General features: G+C 34.4%; 1 protein-coding gene across 1 annotated transcript; it reads right to left on the reverse strand.

The window, feature by feature from the left end:
• Positions 1-1,399: 1,399 nt before the first annotated feature.
• On the reverse strand, positions 1,400-4,326 carry LOC116009790. Its single transcript, XM_031248920.1, has 2 exons — positions 4,208-4,326; positions 1,400-2,686 (listed from the first exon to the last, which is right to left on the reverse strand). The coding sequence occupies exons 1-2, from the start codon at positions 4,281-4,283 to the stop codon at positions 1,638-1,640; spliced, it is 1,125 nt and encodes a 374-aa protein (XP_031104780.1). The 5' UTR covers positions 4,284-4,326; the 3' UTR covers positions 1,400-1,637.
• Positions 4,327-22,655: the final 18,329 nt, after the last annotated feature.

Genomic DNA, 22,655 nt, shown 5'->3' on the forward strand with positions numbered 1-22,655 from the left:
ATATATATATATATATATATATATATATATATATATATATATATATATATATATATATATATATATATATATATATATATATATAAATATAAAGCATAGCAGTGTACTGCATTATACATATATACATATACATATATACATGTAAAAATAAAGAGTGGTGGCATCCCTTAATTTAATTATATATTTATAGTGTATTACATATATACATAGCAGTATACTGCATTACATATATACATGTAAAAATTCGCCTCATCGCTTGCGACTTTGTACATAGCCTGTGTATCAGTGTATGTATTGTATTTGTATGCTGCAAAATTATAAAGCAAAATGTCCTCCAGCAAAATGCCGCATGTGTGTATTATATATATATATATATATATATATATGTGTGTGTGTGTGTGTGTGTGTGTATGTATATGTATATGTATATGTATATATATATATATATGTATATATGTATATATATATATATATATGTATATATGTATATATGTATATATATTCGGGGACGGGGTGGGGCGGGGAGGGGTATCCCCGTTCCCGTCCCCGACGGGGAAGTTGTGAAATTCCCCGTTCTCGTCCCCGTCCCCGTCTCTAACGGTGACGGGGCACATTGTATACCCATCTACAACCAATAAGATTAGCTCTTGTCTTAGCCACAAATCCAGGGGCTCCATATATACTTCCTCATTCAAATCACCATGTAAGAATGCATTCTTTATATCCAACTGATATAGTGGCCAATGGCGATTGACTGCAATTGAGAATAAGAGGAGGATAGAAGTGATCTTGGCTATCGGTGAGACGGTGCCCGTGTAATCAATGCCAAAATCTTGTGTGTATCCTTTAGCAAAAAGTCGAGCTTTAAGTCTATCAACTTGTCCATCTGGACCAACTTTCACATTGTATACCAATCTACAACCAACCATAGTTTTACCCGGAGGTAAAGGTACTAACCATAGTTTGAAATCGTGTCCATAAGAATATAAGATTAACACAAAATTATACACTTTGCGCAAAGAGTCCAATCCAAACTCAAACTCTCTATGTTTGTGGTAGGAACATAACCTCCTTAAAAGTAAGTCTTAAATGTGACTTTTAATACACTAGATCAATCACAGGGCCACACAAAGGCCATAGTCATCGCACCCGGAGTACATTGTTGCTTTTTGCTTATGGGTTACTCTCTCCAAGAACTACATTGTATTTACTTATTCCACTATTTTTATTGAAAAATACTACGCTTATTACTGAAGGGTGAAATTGGCATTGTGATCTTAGAAGTCCAATAGATAGTTTTAATGTGGAGTTAAATTTAAAATTTTGTTAATTGTTGCTAAACTAATTATTTGATTAGTATTCATTTCTACTGCTACACTGAATGACTGAATTGTTGGAGTTGATGGAATAATGCAATATCATTTCATGAAAATTGTACAAATACACATACATAAGATATTGTAGCGACGCAAATTAAACCCCACCCCTCTATTGCTAGCTTTGCCAATTGCCATTGGCAGGCAGATCGAGAAAGAAACCTTTGTGCTTAGCTTCCGACTTCTGTGACATCGAAAACCTTAAACTAAACAACAGTACAGCATATATAAATTAACTTAAGCCTTTTGGTGTGTATCAGTTCACGGAATTCTGGGATTGCGAACGCTAACAAGCCTAACATCATCAATGACAGGCCCACACAGAGACCCAGAGTTGTCACTTTTCATGTGATAGAACGAGCTCAAGAACCTGACTCGGGTCCGGGTCGAGATCGCCGTGAACCGGTGCTTGGCCTTAACGGACCCGCCTTTCCCCTTCGACTGGAACGGAACTTGAAGCGTCAACTTTCCCGCGAACGCCTCCACCACCATCGAACCCTCGCACGCGTTGTTGGCATCGCCCACCGAGAAGTAGAGATCGTATACTTTACCCGGTTTTGTTCTAACCACCTGCGCCAAAGCGCTCTCCCTCCCGCCCACTAGCTCCACTGCTCGTTTCCCCTCGGGGACCGAGAAGTGGTCGGAATCGATGTATTTTACGGCCTTGAGGGACTCGATAATCCAGCCGGGGAGCGGGCAGTGATCGTCCTCCACATTGGGGGGAATCAGGACTCCCCATGTGGTGTTAGAGAAGATATACGGACCTTCCTCAAAGTTCCCATTCTTCAACATGTTCCCCCGCCGTCTTCTCGGCGGATTCAACGCCTTGAGAGCTACAGAGTCGATCAGCGGGCCGCACGCGGGGTCCTTCTCGGCGGCGGGATTATGAATGACGATATCCACGGCCTCCGCCTCCGCCAAGAACGCCCAGGAATAAGAATCCCAGCCGTCGCTGCTGTACATGGTCTGCAATGGCAGCATGCCCCAATCATTGGGCTTGGAATTGGGAGAGACGGAGACTTTCAAACGCTCCTCCTGGGCGCAAGTTCTGGCGAAGGTGAAGGAGAGGGAGTAGTAGGTGCCTTTGACGGCCTTCACTGTGGTCTTGATCCATGCGTCTTCGCCTAGGCGGACGGCGTATATGCCTTCCGGCACCACCAGTAACATGTCGCCCTGTTTCTGCCCTGATTTTATGTACTCCACGAAGCCTGAGATTTCCCAGTTGGGTATCGCGTGAGGATCCACCACTCTCGTGCCTTTCATTTGATTTGGTTTCGGCCCCAGTTCGAAGTTCCCATTCGGCACTAATCCTGCGCAACAACAAAAATATTCACAAATCTATTACCACACTTAATTCTCTCAAACATAAAATTATATAAACAATAGGGAATGAATTGAAGGTACTAGCCTGCCAAGCTCTTCATGAATAAACATAAATTATAAACATATCTACCCATGCCATAGCTTAGTGGATGAAAGACTAAATTAAATTTGAGATAATATTTTGTGAGTATCTACGGTCAAATCCCGTAAAGTTCGACACCAAGGTATCTTCGGTCACAAGACTCCAGGATAGGAGACAAGTGAATGAACTCTAAATTAGGGAGGGGTTCAAACTTATAAGTTATAAACAGATCTCTAATATAATTTAACATAAATTATATAACAATGGGTATTGGATACCCCAATATTGATATTTCATTACTACTTAAACTCATAATGATCTTTTTGGTTAATTCTTTACTCGAATTCAACTCGATTAAAAACTATCCAAACATATCCTATTATCAAACACCTGAAAATAATCGAACTATTATCATCTCTTTTTGTTTTACTATGGTTAAAATCTTAATTGATGATCTCCTTGAAAGTATTAATGTTGTACTAATATTATGTTTTTTTTCTAAAGAAATATAGTATAAGAATGGAACTACATGTGATGAATCACATGTATTGTTCAAAGCGAACGCCTGCAGATTTATTGACAGATGGACACCGAATTTTGTGTCGGGGGATTTGTAACATGGCCAGATCAGATCATGCATTCTTACTTCATTAAATTATACTATGTAAGAATATAATTATTCCTTATTTCACTGTTTTTTTATATTATGTTAAAAGATCATGTGAAACAAATTTAATTAAGAGGGTATTGATAAAAATCAAATTCGTATATTTTAGTATGAAAATCAAATCATGTTCAACTCACTCAACTACCCTTTTAGATCAGATATAGAAAATTTTTAAATTATTTTATCTATTATTACATTTCTTCTTAAATAAGAAACCCACAAATTAAATCTTATGCATTGAACCAAGGTAATTTGAATACTTAAACGTGTGATGACAACCACTTCAGGTTCCGATATATATATTCTTGGAAAAATATTATTTAGTCCTAATATATGCTAGAATGACGAAAATATAACAACTATTGTGATAATTAAAGACCAAATTTATAACTCAAAATAATTATAACTTAGGAATTAAAAATACAATTTTTTTGCTTATATTATTTATTTTTTATTAAAATTAGACTCAGATGGATAACTTTTAATTAGTTTAACCCATTCACAAGACTAAAACTAAAAACATTGTTTGTAGTAATTATATTGATGTTACGTAATTTCACTATACTACTCTCTAGCGTGTTATACATTAGTTATAAAAGGTGATATGTTTTTATCTCGTTTATTGTTTCCTTTTCATCTTATCATATCATATTAATATAAAAATACATGAAAGAAATGCATATTCTTGAGAGTAAAATTAATGTATATTTTCATATATGAAGAAGCTAAGAATAGTACGTAATGAGATAAAAGGCTTACCATCGGGAGTGAATGAGATAGCGAGATGGAAGGTGGCACAGAGTAGCGCCAATAATATGATGCCTGTTTTCTTCATCTTTTTTATGAGAACTGAAAGAAAAGAGATAAAGGGGAGAATGAATGTGGGATATGATGAAATTGGCAAAGCGGGGCAAGGGGTTTATATGATTACGTCTTTATCAAAATGCCCCTGGGATTACACTAAATAACAATGCCTGCCACTCCCACTACCTAGGCTAGAATGTTTTTTTCTTTCATTTCACTTTTTTTTTTAACTATTGACTCTGTTATAATGTAGTATCTGTTCATATATACTTTCTCAGATCACTTAAAGCAACCACAATAGTAATTTTTTTTTTGTAACTTTTTTTATGTATTGCAGACAAAGAAGAGAAGAGGTTTTGTGGGTTTTGCACAAAAAAAAAATAAAAAAAAAAACGTTGCTAGTGAGCTTTCGCACACTAACAACGCTTAACCAAGTGTATAGTTCTTTTTCTCTCTCTCTTTCGCTCATTTAGAAAGAGCGATCCTCCATCTTACAATTATATTAATAGTATATTTAGGAATTATCTCAAAATGCTGAGTTAAAAGTAAGTTTTGTTTGCATTGGTGTAGTATATATTAATCTATAGCACATGGTGTTCGATCTGGTGCAGAAGTCTCGTGGTGAGCTCAGGGAAACTGCATGCTATCATTGACAAGAATTTTGTCAATTTTCTGTAGAAAAACAATTTCATATTCCTTCACAGTCGGTGGATGCATGGCAGCAGCACATGCATATAATCAAAATTATATGTGAATCTTTTGGCGAAACATGATTCTCGTACCTGAAAATTACAAGTTTAATTCTTGTCAATATTTTTACGGTCTAATTTGTAAATCAAAAATTTTCTAGTACAATTTACCTTTTATGTGTGATTTACGAGTTATTACATAGAATCAAGCCTTCAAATAATGGTTGCGAGTTTCTCTCTATTTTTCTTGAATTGTGAAAGCATGATTAAAGAACACCTCAGCTCCTTTACAAATCTGCCAACAAATCCCAATTAAACAGCTGTTTATTTGTTAAGTATTATCATTATTAGAGACATTTCGCATTTAGAAAGATGCAATAATATTCTTTTCCAAACACCATTTTCGTAGGAAGGCAGGCATGCCAAATTTATTAATTAGTTGCTACAAAATCTTTACATGGAAAGTTCCGACCAAAGTGTGACAAGACAATAACAAAGACCATTTAACACACAACAATATAATGAAATAAGGATGTGCAAATGTACAAAACATAAAATATTGGAAGAGTTAATTCCAACAATGGTCCTCCGACTATGTTGATTTTTCAAAATTAGTCGCCAACTTTTAATTTGGACAATTTAGGTTCCTTGACTTTCAAATTCTTTCCAATGTTGGTCCTTTCGTCAAATTTTGGTTAAGTTGATGAATGAAGGGGTAAATTTGTCCGTTCACCTGTATAGTGTATTATTACTTGTATTTCTCATGTCCTATACGCTATATATATGAATATAATCTCAATCGAAGAGACTTCAACTAAGATTATATGGCTTCGATTCAGACCTCGACTGAGATTATATTCATATATATAGCGTATAGGACATGTGAAATACGAGTAATAATACACTATACAGGTGAACGGACAAATTTACCCCTTCATTTGACATCAACTTAACCAAAATTTGATGAAAGGACCAACATTGCAAAGAATTTGAAAGTTAAGGGACCTAAATTGTCCAAATTGAAAGTCGGGGACTAATTTTGAAAAATCAACATAGTTGAAGGACCATTGTTGGAATTAACTCATATTGGAAAATTAAACTTTAACCTCTGGATTATTGTAAGTAATATATAACATATCTAGTTCATATATTATACACTTCACTCTTAATTATTGAGTTATTAGTAAATTAAAGTGAGTTTTTATATATTTGTTACCTTAATAGATATGTTAAAATGTGCCATTACTTATCAAAACTCCAAATTGGCAACGATTTAGAAATAAAATTTCATGAACACCTTCTTTGATGGATGGTATGCTAGGCTAGCTAAATGAGTCGGTCCAAGAAAACAATTGGATCAAGGAAGTCCAAGAGGAAGGCCCAGTACAAGACAGTGAAGGAATTTCGATAGGATTAGACCTACTATTCATAATATACCAACGCAAATTTTACTGTGGACTGCAGTCCACAATGCATGGTAGTCCATGCATCAAAACGACGTCGTTTTAATTAATGAAAAGAAACGGCAGAAATGGCACCCGTCTCGTGCCGTTCCGCAAAAAGTAACTCTGTGTGTATAACATATTTAGTTTCATTTTATATACCATGTAGTTTCCTTTCAACCCAACTACAATTTCTTTTTGATATAGCTATAGTTTCATTTGACATTACACACTCAAATATGTGAAACTATTATTTAATTTCATTTTATATACCCTACACTATAGTTTCATTACAACACAACTACAGTATCATTTCGAATTACTACAGTTTCATTGGACAATATACACTCAAATATGTGAAATTGTTATTCAGTTTCATTTTATATACATTGTAGTTTCCTTTCAACACAACTACAGTTTCTTTTCAATATAACTACAGTTTTGTTTGATAATATGAAAACAAATGTGAGGTAGTATTATTTGAGATGAACATTAGTTTCATTTATGAAGCTCTGTTAAGATGTGACGGCAACCGTTTCTTTACTTAAAGAAATGATGCCATTTTTGGACTATGGTCCTATGGTCCACGATATAACAACTAATATACCAAGGATTGGGCTTATCTTGTTCGGAGCCCAATTTCAATATGATTAGAACTCCCAATACCGATATTCTCTCTATATTTTCTATTCCTTGTAGGGCTTCTAGCCCAAAATATGTATAAATATACCCTCATACATGAGGAAGGGATGAACAATATTCAGTAATACAATACTAATATTTTCTCCATATTTTATGATTTCTCATATACTCGTTATTCGTACGGTCGTGCTGGCCAGCCGTTGACTGCCCAAAAATTATAAAACCAACATTGGTGTCATGTGTGGGGGATCGATACGAAAAGTTATATCCGTTCCTCAAACCTAAAATAGAAATCCAAAAAACCCTAGATCATGGTGACTACACGATGACATACCCAAACTGACCGGTCGAACCAGGATCTGCGGGAACTCAACCGACTCTCCTCTCGCACACTGTTTGGTTGGTCTGTACCCCCTCAAGAAAATGATTTGGTAAACCCCTTGGAGGAAGAGGAGGTTCTTTCAACCATACCATCGGTCGCTAGCGTCCCTCGGACATGACCGGTCGGATCCCGTCCTACCGTGCTGGTGGCAATTGATGAGTTCCTCCTCAAAGCCCTGTAGCGCGATACATACTAGGAAATGAGTCCCCACCGAACCCCTCCCGACAGGACCACTCACGAAGAGCAAACAACCAGGACCGATCGCCTGAGAAAACATGGGGATCTAGTTGACCTAGTAAGCATCTCCCTACAGTTTCAGTCCATGGCCGCTTAGGACCCCGAAGCAAACCACCTGTCACTGAGCGCTTAGGGCAAGATAATCCGACAGAGAAGAACCCACGGTGAAAAGTCAAGCTCAATCCCCAACTACGAACTTGTCACTGCCACCTCCCTTACGGTCAAGTGGCTGGCCGCAACGTGTCTGATCAGCCAGTAGGGGCTCCAAATATTGCCATTACCATAGGAGTGCGAGACATACTACTGAAGAATGCACCACTCTGCGAATGGAGATTGAAGGCATCATCCAACGAGGGCGACCGACTGTTCACCCCAACCAATGGTGACAGTCACCCTAGCCCCCAACCGAGGATCCCGCCCCTGTCGACCTCAGGACAAAACACCCTCCAGAAGGTCCTAATCGGTGAGACGATGACCATGAGGAATAGGAAGAACGAAATTAGATACACAAGCCCGTAATCAACTAAAGGCAATGGCAGGAAGACCAATTGAGCGCATCTAGAAATCAAGGCAGCTCAAGAAATTCTATCAATAGTTAGGAATAAAAACCTATATAGTTAGCTACTATGTACAATTAACTATTATAGTATCGTAATAAGGTCATTAGTTCGATATAAAAGTTATCTCCTCTACCCTTCGAATAAAGTAAATACATTCGGATATCACATACTCAAATTAAAACATCAAGAAAATTGATCACACGGCCCCCAGTACTTAGGCACTCGGCCCCCAGTAATTGGCCACACGACCCCCGATAATCGGCTACACGGTCCTCAGTAGTTGGCCACTCGGCCTCCAGTAGTTGGCCACCCTTTGAACAAGCACTGTGGAAAGTCAATAGGAATTATCACACGGTAATAATTTTCATTTTGTACAAGGTTATTCAAAGCAAGCGGTCAGAGTTAACAACAGTGACTTATCTCTGAAATTGATAACTAAGACCATCGCTAGGACAGTCCACACCCGAACATTTACAAGATAGAAATCATGTTATGGTGGAACAAATGGAGATGACTACTAGAAGTAAAATTTTACAAAATCATGCATGGGAGGTCTGGTCGGCATAAAGAGTCTAGTAGGCAAGAAACTACTACAAGGGATTAATGCATGGTTAATGGAATACTGGATGGATGATTTGAGTACTAGATGGTTAATAGGAGTACTGAGTAGAGCATTGGATGGATAATCTGAGAACTCAAACGTTCTCAAAATCTTGGGGATAAAGGAGTATTAGATGGTTAAATTGAGAACTCAAACGTTCTAAAAAAATATGGTGGAGGGGAGTATTGGATGGATGATTTGAGAACTCAAACGTTCTCAAAGAATTTTTTTTGTAGAAAGGAGTATTTGATGGATAATTTGAGAAATCAAACATTCTAAAAAAATTTTGCGGAAATAAGTATTGGATGGTTAGCTGGAGTATTGTATGGAATTGATGAAAGGGGCAATGTGAGATGATTAATTTGAGAACTCAAACGTTCTCAAAAATTTTGGTGAACAGGAATATTGGATGCATGATTTGAGAACTGAAACGTTCTCAAGATTTTTTCGAGAGGAGTATTGGATGTATAATTTGAGAACTAAAACGTTCTAAAAATTTTTTTGCAGAAAGGAGTATTGGATGGATGATTTGAGAACTCAAACGTTCTCAAAAAATTTCGACAAAGAGTAGTATTGCATGGTTAGCTGGACTACTAGATCGAATTGATGAAAGGAACATGGGATAGTTAAGATAAGAATAAACTGGAGAGAGAGAGAGAGAGAGAGAGAGAGAGAGAGAGAGAGAGAGAGAGAGAGAGAGGGGATGAGGAGGAGGAGGAGAAAATAATAATAATAAAAATAAAAGAATAAAAGAATTATAAAGATTTTTTTTTTAAATTAAGAACAAAAAATAGACAAAGGAGAAAATAATAAAATAAAATGAAACAAAAAACATTATGGCGGGCTAAACTAGCCAGCTGAGCCTTGTCGATCGCGCTAACCAACGTTGGTCAGGTAATTGATCAACTAGCCAATCGGTCCAAAAAAAAAATAGAGAAAAGGCGGGCTAATCGATCACCCAAAAAAAAATACTAAAAACAATAAGGATGTGTAAATGTACAAAAGATTACTCTTTAACCTTTGGATTATTAAAGTAATATATAGCATATTTAGTTCATATATTATACACTTCACTATTAATTTTTGAGTTATTAGTAAATTAAAGTGATAGTTTTGATATATTTGTTACCTTAATAGATATGTTAAAATGTGCCATAACTTATCAAAAATCCAAATTGGCAACGATTTAGAAATAAAATTTCATACACACCTTATTTCTCTTTGATGGATGGTATACTGGGCTAGCTAAATGAGTCGACCTAAGAAAACAATTGGATCAAGGAAATCCAAGACGAAGGCCTAATATTAGAGAATGAAGAAGGTTTGATAGGATTAGACCTATTATTCATAATATACCAAGGATTGGGCCTATCTTGTACGGAGCACAATTTCAATATGATTAGGACTCTCAATATGAGGCAATATAGGATTTCTATTTCTTATAGGGTTTCTAGCCCAAAATATCTACTATACTAATAAGAGCCCAAGAGAGTTAGGCCTAAAATGGATAGAAACAATGGCGGTCAAATTATTTAATTAAATGGATGGTTCAGATGAATTATTTAATCAAATAGATGGTTAAGATAATTCAGATTAATATTATTAATAGAGATTACCTAATTTAACCTTACTTTTATGATTATCCGTTAAGTTTTCCGTTAAATATTCTCTTCTCCGTTAATATTCCGTTAACTTTTAACTTACCCATTAATTTCTATAAGAAAGGTCTTAGGTTCGAACCTCATCTCAATCAAATGTGTCTACAATACCTTTATTTGAAAAAATTATTCATTACCAAAAAATTAAATTAATAAGAGAAAATAATTTCATTAGTTATATTGTCTTTATTTTCTCTCATTAAAAGATTCTTTACATTCGGATTTATCAATTATTCAAAGTTATAGTACAAAATAATGTTATATATTTATTTACCAAGTATTTTATTAATACTATGAAAAAAAATTTAAAATTATTTGAAGCTAATTATATTAACTACTTGGGATTGGTTGACAAAGAGAGTACTCAAATAATAACCCAAGAAATTGAAACGAAATCACTCTATTTTACTCTTATTGAGTTAAGTAAATTAGTAGTTACACCAAAAAATGATACATATGTATTTCTTTAATACCATGAAAAAAATAAAAAAGAATAGTTTGAAACCAATCATATTAACTACTTGGGGGATTTATTAATAATGAAAGTACTCAAATAACCCATTACCCAGCAAATTGAAACGAGAAACTACCTTTTAATATCTTTGGAATACATAATATTTTAAATTTTCAAATTTTTATTAATTTATTTAATCTTTTTTCTTAAACTAGGGATTTATTTATCCACAATAACTCATTCAACAATAATGGTTGAACCAAATAAACCCCAAGCAGAACACCTAAAGGAAAGTCCATAGCTCCTATATCATAATCTCATTGCATGACGTTGTCATCTATGCTATCAACAATAACCAAATTGCAAATAACACACTACCAACAAAAAGGAAGGGAACAAATAGTAAAAATGAAAACAATGACAATGTTACTCAAAAGAGAATTAAGAACACTTAGAAAAATTCAAATTAAAAGTAGTATTTATTTAGACTATCATTTTTAGACCAAATATTTAGACTATCGATTTTACAAGGTTGCAAACATTTATTTTAGTAATAATTATAATGAATTTTCTATATTATCTTTAATTCATATACTTTGAGTTAGATATTTAAATAAAAAAATTCGACATTAAATTTCCCATTATAAATTTCCCCTATACATATAATCTTGCATTGAGATACTTTCAAATATTTATTTAAATATAAATATTGGGCATTAACCCATTCGCGCAATGCGCGTATAAAACTAGTGTATAAATAGACCACATACATTNGGGGGGGGGGGGGGGGGGGGCAAGCAATATTCAGTAATACAATATTGATATTCTCTCCATATTTTCTGATTTCTCATATACTTGTTATTTTAACGGTCGTGTTGGCTAGCCGTTGTTTGTCCAAAAGTCATAAAACCAAAACTCTTATTCCCTAAAATTGCACTTCTACCCTACGACTTCCTGGCTAATAATATTTGATGAGTTGGGTACTGGTGGTCTGGTGTTTAGCCTTGGCCCATTTCAGTCTGAGGTTCTAAGGATGCGCTTATCTATTTTTGGAAGGGATAGGCGAACAGCATGGACAATCTAAGTTTAATTAGGATATTATTTTCCTATTGAGTTAATTCTATTTTTTGTCATAGCTTTATAGGTGTCAATTCACTTTTAGTTGTTTTTTTTTTTAAACATCGCAATTTGTTCCTAATATTATTGTGGCATGACTATTTTTTATTCTCCATCAACAAATCATTTAAATGGCGTTAAATACAAAAATATTTTGGTCTATTCAATTCTAAGTGTTAAGTCATTTTTTTTCCTAGATTTATGTGTCATTCTACTTTTAGTCTCTTTTTTTTCAAAATATCTTTGCTAGTCCTAGCATTGTTGTGGCATGACCGTTTTTTGTCCTCCGTCAATAAATATGTTTAAATAACATTATTAACCACTCAAAATTCTCTTTTTTCTTCTTGGTAATAGAACCATAACTCTTGTGGATTTTTATGAAACAGACTTATGCACTAGACTTAAGGTTTAATTTGTCATGAATTGCACATTTTTTTGAATTTTTTAGTAAACTTATGTATTGATAACAATTTTATTACCAAGAAGAAAAAAAGTAGGAATTTTGAGTGGTTAATAACATCATTTTTAATGTCATTTAAACATATTTATTGACGGATGACAAAAAACGGTCATGCCAAAATAATGCTAGGACCAACGAGGATGTTTTGAAAAGAAAATGACTAAAAGTGGAATAACACATATAAATGATTTAATAACCGATTTGGTCCCTCAACTATTAGAATTTTAATTACCACTTTGGTCCTTGACTTCTAAACTTGCTCAATTTCATCCCAACTATGCAATTGCTAACCAAAATGGTACTAATCAAGATTATTTTTGTTTGGACAAAGGACTATTTTAGGTAAAAATTGCATAGTTGCGGATGAATTGAAATTGAGCTAGATTGGAAGTCGAGGACCAAAGTGGTGAAATCATAATAATCGAGATACCAAATTGGGTATTAACTCCATATAAATCTAGGACAAAAAAAAAGGTAAAGAACTTAACACTTAGAACTGAATAGACCAAAATATCCTTGTATTTAACGCAATATAAACGATTTTGTTGATAGATGACCAAAAATGGTCATGACGCAATAATACTAGGACTAAAGTGTGATTTTTTTTTTGAAATAAAAAAAAGACTAAAATTGGACTGACACCTATAAATCCAGGGCTAAAAATAAAATTAACTTTTTATCTATTTTTCACAAGCAATCAATTTGTAATTAAAGCGCACAATTTAAAGGATTTACTTTCTTAATTTATGTCGGTTCCATAATTGAGTTTAAGTTGTATAAATACTCTAAAAATGAGCTTGTAAAGGGTTAGAAATTCTTTTGACATAAAAAAAAAAAAAAAATACTTTGTCATTGTCATTCTAACTTTTCCTAGCAGTTTTCTTGTTTATCGATAGATTGTGTTGGTTAACTCGTTAACTACACAAGTTGTAAAACCAATAATATTATAAATCATTAGCCTCCAGTACATCGATAGAAAATATTTTTAAAAAATTGTATAAAGGAGGTCAATGGTATGTGTTTTTTTTTGGATCAATTGGAAGGAGATACCCAATAGAGATTACAGGTTACCATTGGCGCCAAACTGGTACACCAATACTATCATCATCAAGAGCTTCTAATATTTCAGCTGGAGGGGAGCGGAGGACAAGCGTTCCTTTCTCCATCTCCCTTGCTTTGCATGCCAAGATGTCAGCGGTTGTAGTGGAGTTAGTTTACAATTTGAAGGGAAAAAATAAAATAAAATAAGCGATGAAATTCCATCACTAACCTTAATTAGGGCGGTTAACGAACCGAACATAAACGAATGCAAACTGTTCGTGTTCGTTTGTTAAGGTTTTTGAAAATCCTATTCATGTTCGTTTGATAAGTGTTCGTTAGTGTTCGTTAACGTTCGCGAACACATTCACGAACGTGTTAATTAACGTTAACGAACACGTTCATGAACGTGTTCTCAAACGTTAACAAACAAGTTCACAAACATGTTCATTTACGTTCATGAACACGTTCGCGAACACTTAATAACCAAACACTTGCACATGTTCATGAACACAATTTGTTCGTGAACAAGAAATAATATATGTTCACGAACAATTTATATATATATATATATATAGTTAATTCCAGTTTTGGTCCTAGATTTATAGGTGACAATCCACTTTTAGTTCATTTTTATTAGAGCATCCTTATTTGGTCCTAGTATTATTGTGGCGTGACCAATTTTAGTCCTCCAGCAACAAAATCGTTTAAATATCGTTAAATACAAAGACATTTCAATCTTTTTTATACAAAGTATGTTGAACCGCTATATTTTTTATGTTTATTTTTTTGAAAATATTCATAATTGAAGACCGAAATGTCATTGTATTTAACTATATTTAAACTGATTTGTTGATAAATGTCATTGTATTTAACTATATTTAAACTGATTTGTTGATAAAGGACCAAAAATGGTCATGCCATAATAATATTAGGACAAAAAGTGGATGTTTTAATAAAAATAGACTAAAAGTGGATTGTCACCTATAAATCTAGGACCTAAAATAGAATTAACTCTATATATATATATATATATTCATAATTGAAGACCGATATGTCATTGTATTTAACTATATTTAAACTGATTTGTTGATAAAGGACCAAAAATGGTCATGCCATAATAATATTAGGACAAAAAGTGGATGTTTTAATAAAAATGGACTAAAAGTGGATTGTCACCTATAAATCTAGAACCTAAAATGGAATTAACTCTATATATATATATATATATATATATATATATATATATATATATATATATATATATATATATATATATATATATATATATATAATATTTGTAAACATGTTCGCGAACATTATTAAACAAACACTAAACGAGCTTGTTCGCGAACATTAATAAACGAACACAAACGAGCTTGTTCATGAACACTACTAAACGAACACAGTACAAACGAGCTTGTTCCCGAACACTTAGCAAACGAGCTTACCACTGTTCAGACTATGTTCGTTTATTAATCGAGCTCTAGACTTTGTTTGTTAATATTCGTTTACCTTAATAAACGAACATAAACGAACGCTTAACGCCAAATTTAAATAAAAACTTTTAGCAGGAGAACTAAAGGGTAACTTAATTAACTAATCATCTTAGAACTCTATTACCTTATAATTTTTACAATGCGTATCTAATAATCTTAGAACTCTATTACCTATTAACTAATCATCTTAGAACTCTATTACCTTATAATTTTTACAGTGCAGTATTTAATAATCTTAGAACTCCTATTACCTTATAATTTTTGAACTCTATTACGTAATTTTTACAATGTAATTTTAAAAATTGAAGCACAAGAGCTAGTATTGCCTCCACTGAGGCTCAAACCCACCACCTCCCGTGTAAAAGAAAGGGTTTGATTCCACTGGACTACAAGATATTACTTTTCCAAATCTTGTTGAAATTCTGGACATCTTTCTCAATAGTCAACACAAAGTCACATGAATATGAATTCTAGATTAATTGATGTGATTCTTATTTGATTTATATAGAGAAGTGCTCTATCGTTTATCCGAATTCTTTGAGATATGCTTTCAAGTAATATATTTTCTATTATATATTTACCAGTGTTGCAAAAATCCCGCCTAGGCGTCGATTAATCCCTGCCTAGGCGCTAGGCGCTGGTCGACCACCTAGCGTATCACATAAAATGGTGGTCTAGGCAGCTGGCCGGCTAGGCGATCGCCTAGGCCGTCTAAGCTCCGCCTAGGCCGTCAAAGCACCGCTTAGGCGCTGACCGCCTAGGCGTCGACTAGACCGACTAGGCCTTCTAGTCGGTCGATTAACTATTGTTCTTTTTTTAAATGGGTTATTTCACTCAAAACAATATCGTTTTGAGCGAAATAATCCTAAATTGTACAAACTTTAGATATTTTTTAGGTTAATATTTAATATTTTAGTATTAACTATTAAAGTATTATATAATTTATAATTATTAGTCTTTAAAAATTTAAAAATACTTAAACAAATTTTTAAAAAATAAAAAATAAAAAATAAAATTAAAAAATACACTGGCGCCTAGGCGCCGATTAATCCCCGACTAGGCGTCCTAGGCGTTAGGCGCTCCCCGAGCGCCTAGCAATTTTTTAAACCATGATATTTACAAATAAGGAAGGTACCTACTACCTACGTAGATGCAGAGGGGTATGAGTCATCCCACAACCACATTGGAGATGTGAGTAAGTCTAGCTGTAAGGGAATAAGCACAAACCACTTACCAAATAATAAATGAAAGGAGTTCCATTTTTAAATAATTTACGACTTTAAATTTTATAAATAAAGTAATAAATTAAAGAGAATGGAGGTGGAGGGTTCGAGCCTCAGTGGAGGCAATACTGACTCTTGTGCTTCAATAGGTTGAGAAATTAGTTATGAACAGATACTGCATTGTAATAGAGTTAGTAGTATTCAAAAAAAAAAAAAAAAAGAGAATGTTACAAAATCCTTCTTTATTTTTGGTGTCATCATATGATTGAACGGTTCATCTATACTCCACTGAGATTCAATCGCATAACCTCCCACATGAAAGAGTCATTACATGTCATCTCAACACAAGATGTTTGGTCTACACACGAGATTTTAATAAATAATTACAAATAGTGAGATTGACCAATTAATAAGTAATCAATAAATATAAAATGGTTTTTGCCGCCTTAAATAGTAAGCATTATTAACTTCCGGTTGAGAAAATATCAAATAATAATAATAATTTTTTCATTATTGAAATTTAGTGGTTAAAACTCCCATATTATATTATCAAAATAAAAGAATATATGAGCGGATAGGGGACATCCAAGATCCGAGGTCATCCAATCCCATGTGCAACTCAGGATATGATTGAGAATAAACTGCTGCCATTTCTCTTCTTTTTTTTTTTTTAAATCAATTTTCTAACGTCGTGGACTAAACCTAAATTTTATTAATTCACTTCCTAAATTTATTAGAAAAGAGTGTTGTAAAAATTCAGCCTAGGCGCTGCTTAATCGGCGCCTAGGTGCTAGACACCGATTAATCAACGCCTAGGTGCTAGGAGCTGGCTGGTCGCCTAGCGTATCACCGTAATCAGTGATCTAGACGGTCGGCCAGTTAGGCGCCATACTAGACCGTCGAGGCTTCTTAGGCACTGACTAGGCCGCCAAGTCGATCGATAAGCTATTGTTCTATTTTAAAATGGGTTATTTCACCCTAAACGACATCATTTTGAGCAAAAATAATCTTAAATTTTTCAAACTTTAGATATTTTTTAGGTTAATATTTAATATTTTAATATTAACTATTAAAGTATTAAATATTTTATAATTATTAGTCTTAAGAAATTAAAAAAATTTAAACAAATTTTTAAAAATAAAGTAAAAAAAATACACGGACACCAAGGCGCCGATTAATTGCCGCCTAGACAGTACACTCTAGACGATAGGCGCCCGAAGAGCGCCTAGCAAGTTTTTCAACCATGTAAGAAAGTAAATTGAATCAATTTAGTTTCAAGATTCAACACTAAAATATATATTTCTACACACAAGAAATTCATTCCAAATTCAAACTATCAATATTTGTGGTAAAGATCAAATCCTAATTAACCTTACTGTTTAAATAAATTTTAAGTGCCAAAGGCTTTGTAGTCAAGCGGCATATATAGCTGTGGCCCTCCTAAGTGAGAGGTCACAGGTTCGATCCCCGGTGGAGTGTTGGCTCTTTGTGTTTCAGTAGGTTGAGAAAACAGATACTATATTGTAATAGAGTCAATAGTATTTAAAAAAAAATTAATAAGATCTTTCATCTACTAAACTAATTAATGTCCTAACTCCCAAGGCATTTTCGTCTGATCTCTATATATACATATATATATTGATTATTATTATGATTACGTCCAATTTACTGTTTTTATTTATATTATGTTCATAGGAAATTGGTATGTTCCTTTACGGTCGGCAATAATTCTCAAATATTAATGCATCCAACATGTGCAATTAGTGAAGCCGACAACTAATGAGGTGGTCAGGTGGCAGTCGTGTAATAGCCGCATTCATGTGTATAATGTAAAACAATTGTTTATATATATATATATATATATATATATATATATATATATATATATATATATATAGAGTTAGGATCGCATGAAATCACTTGTTTAAGTAGATCGTGAGATCAGATCTAGTGCATCCATTTAATAATTTAATGGTCTAGATTGATTTAAGATGCTAAGTTGAAGTGTGTGCGAACGGTAATAAAATGTGTGCGAATGGTGATTAAGTGTGTGCGGGCGGTGATTAAATGTGTGCAAACGTTGATTAAATGTGTGCGAGCGGTAATTGATGTACAAGATTTGATTTTAAAATGTTTTAATGGTCTAGATTGATTAAGATTCCAAGTTGAAGTGTGTGCGAATGAAGTGTGTGTCAATCAATCTAGATCATTAAAAAATATTACATGGATACACAAGATCTGATCTTACCTAAACAAGTGATCTCATTGTAACCCTACCCTATATATATATATCACTTGTTTAAGTAAGATCGTGAGATTAGATCTTGTGCATCAATCTATAATTTTTAATGGTCATGATTTACTAATAATTGAAGTTTAAATTGTCTTTAAAAAAAGGATAAGGGGTGAAATAGTAAAATAAAGTAGAATCTTTATATGGATTAAATTATATTAAATATCATGTCCATATTTGTAGAAGATTTATTAAAGGAATGAATGCAAATAATATAATATGTAATCAAATATCCTCAAGAAGCGCAGGCACAAATACACAAGAGGTCGTAGCCAAACGCACACAGGTGCAATCGTCATGGGTGACACACATTGTTTGGTATGCACACGTTTTTTTTTTTTGTTTTTTTTTTTTTGTGTTTTTAATTTCCGGTGTGTTCAGCAAACTGTGTGTGTCACCCACGACGATTGCACCAATGTGCGTCTGATCATCCTCTGTGTAATTAGTGTGTGCTAACCACCGCGATTGCATTACAAACCCAAGTACACAAATTTTGCACATTCTCACACTAATATGTATTATTATTATTATTATTATATCTGTTAACAAAGCCGTTGATACAAATGCTTGGCACAACCTAATAAAGTTAAGCGTGTACAAACAGACGTTGACCACGTTGCACAAATCTATGTATATGCCTCCGGCCTTAAACGCCAATAGCCTAACTCATACATGCACACACTAGTGAACGTTAATGCACACACCTTGTAACTTTATTTCACTCATGAATTACACTTGTGGACTCCGAACTTAAAAACTACAAATACAACCATTAACCTACAACACATTAATAAATGCAAACACTGTGCAGATAATGCTTTTGCCGTAGCATTCCAACAAGGACATAGTCGGCGTGTGCAAACAAACGAAACACCACATGCACCAACCGTGCAGGTAATACTCTCTCCTGTGCAACCATCATTAGTCTGTGCGTACGTGTATATCTTTGATGAACAAAATTGTGTTAAATGGATAGCGTGTGCAACTGTGCGTAAGTATCATGTTTAGCGCCCCGATAAAGATGTTATCCCGCACACACATGATACTTGAAATGGCAACCATCATCCAAAACACTATCTTGATGACAAGCAGTACCTTTCAAGAATTGTTCCTCAAACCGATAATATATTTCAATGGTACCTCTCTAGCATGTGAAAGAAGTTTCACATCATCCATCATCATACTAGGCATGCCTTGAGCACACCGAAAATCCACCTTGTTTTCCTTATGATGTGTAGCAAAAATGAGTGATGGTGAGTGTACGGGTGTGAAATGTCGTTCCGCTGAGGATTGGGAGTTATGGCACGCAATATGCAATCATGCACAAAACTATGCACTAGCACAAGGAAATCAACAAGAAGCTAAGCAAACGACAACAAGGTAGAACAAATACATATAAACACTAGACAAATACGAAATAAAGAAATAAGACTCAAGTTAGGGGTATTACCATCTAGATGCTTTAACACTTAAGTTTGGGGGAATAGCATTTTACCTAAGGTCTTGAGGCAAGCACAAATAAATCCTAGTCAAGACAAGGATTAGAGCAAGGATCGTTTCACTCTCGTGGTGTATCAACCCAAGTTCTTGAAGAACAAAAGCTATTTAAGCCCCAATCTACCCCTATTTCTATAGAAGGGAAATTGGGTTCGAGAGTGGGAAGGCTCAAGTCATTGGATGGAAGACTTTCCAAACACAAACAACAATTGCTACGTATCAACTATTGCAAGATAGATTAAAGATCCAACTCAAACACATGAACCCTAGGTTGGGGTTCTTCCCCTTTTTCACAATAATCACAACTTAAGCATCAAACTAGATAATACAACCCTAACTCAAGCCCATAAACTAACAACTCATGATTAAATAGCATAAAGAACACAAAAGCACAAGTAATAAACATAAATCTTGCAAAAGAAAAAAGATAAGGGAAAGAAAGCTTCTCTATTGAAATGGGTGGTAGAATCTTGAAATCCAAGCTTCAAATCTAAGATTACAAGCTCCAAAATATTTAAAAAAACATAGATCTAAGCCTAATCTAACCTAAAAATATGAAAAGAAATGAATGGGAGTGTCTAGAGTTCAACCATGGGTCAAAATTGAGTTCAAAATGCTCAAAACGAGCTTAAATAATTACAGAGCAGGTGCGAAACAGCCTACCATACGGCCATATCATTTTGGTCGATTTACAGTGCAACTATTTTGAGTACTACTGACTCTGGACGAAATCTGTAAGTTCGGACGATTTTGACCCCTTTGTCAGTTTTTTTTTTGGATTTACAGTGCAACTATTTTGAGTACTACTGACTCTGGACGAAATCTGTAAGTTCGGACGATGAGTACTACTGACTCTGGACGAAATCTGTAAGTTCGGACGATTTTGACTACTGACTCTGGACGAAATCTGTAAGTTCGGACGATTTTGACCCCTTTGTCAGTTTGTTTTTGGAGTACTACTGACTCTGGACGAAATCTGTAAGTTCGGACGATTTTGACCCCTTTGTCAGTTTGTTTTTGGAGTACTACTGACTCTGGACGAAATCTGTAAGTTTGGACGATGTCTATTCATAGCTACTTTCTCAACCTACTGAAACACAACGAGTCAACAGTTGCCTCCACTAAGGCTCGAACCCACTCGCATCATCCATGTGGGAGTGTTAACCGAGACACCAGGTGCCACTTGACCACAAGGTCTTTGGCCCTTTGTCTTCCTTTTTAAGCTTTAATGTCTTCAAGAGAGTTGTAGCCCTTTGAGTCTCCGTTCCAATGGCACAAGAATCACTATATTTTGATATTTATTCACTGAGATATCGTCCAATCACTAAGATGTCGACGTGTAGAAATTTCAACACCTTGACCTTTTGCTTCTCTTTTGTTTTAGTTTGCCCAAATGATCAGTAACATTGAAAATACAACTCTAAGCTCTCTTGGAAGTGTTGCACCCATCTCCATAGCTTCTCCTTGACTCCCATTGACTTCAAATGCATCCGAAATGCATGAAAATCCTTGTCTTTGCTTCCAATGCTTTCAAACTCATACTCCTTGCAAAATATCACAAATAAACACTAATTCTCATGAAATTTGGAATGATCTAAAAGCAAAATGACTTAGTGAAAGGGAGAAAAATATAAACAAATAATCACTTATCAACACTCCCACACTTAAACCTTTGCTTGTCCTCAAGCAAAGACAAGTAATAAATCACCATCCTTGCAATGAAATTGATCATACTCCTACTTTGCACAACCTATCATACCACAATCCAACTTGCTACAACACAACTTGTTTCAAGAATCACCTTAGCTTGGCACACAAGTTCCATTCCCAAGCCAATAACCAAACACCAAAACCATTAAAGTGTGCGAGAATCTAGTGTGCACAAATGCTAAGTTGAGATTATGCAAAACTTAGCTTTTAATGAGATCCCATAGGCTTGCCCTTCATACTCCCACTAGTTCAACTCCAAGATTGCATGCTAAGATCAAGTAGGACTTTTATTTGGCTTGTAATGGGGCTAATGGTGAATGGTTAACAAAGAAAGGGTATAGGAATAAAACAAAGGAGAGAACTTCACACTTGTTCACAATTGAGGTTAGAAGAGATATAACTTGAATGAACTAAGGAGCAAACAAGACATAAGGACAAAACAACCTCTAAAGTGGTGGGGTAGAGCATAACTTACAAAATAAACTTCAAACTTTTATTCGTCTTTCTTTTCTTTTCATTTTTCTCTTTTCATCATCTTTTTCAACACTTTTTTCTTAATTTTTCTCAACATCATCTTTTTCATTTTCTTGTCTTTTCAAATCAACTAACAAACTTATTCTCAAGACCCCCACACTTAGACAAAATTATCAAGAAGGTTGCTAACAAAACAAGCTCCAATAAAGATCTCTTCCATGAAAAAGAACAAATGTTCTATTCTCTCAAGGGTGGCGGTAAACATTTTGGTTAAGGTTAAGGGTTAAATGACAAGTGTTAACACAAGAAAAATAAACATAATGAAGGGTTTAAGTGCTTAGTACTTATTGAACAAACACAAGGCTCAACGAGGACAATTAGGGGTAAACACATGTATAAAAGGTAGGCTTAAAGGCTTGAGCTAAACA

The sequence above is a fragment of the Ipomoea triloba genome, chromosome 2 (assembly GCF_003576645.1).
Source record: "Ipomoea triloba cultivar NCNSP0323 chromosome 2, ASM357664v1".
NCBI classification, from domain to species: Eukaryota; Viridiplantae; Streptophyta; class Magnoliopsida; order Solanales; family Convolvulaceae; genus Ipomoea; species Ipomoea triloba.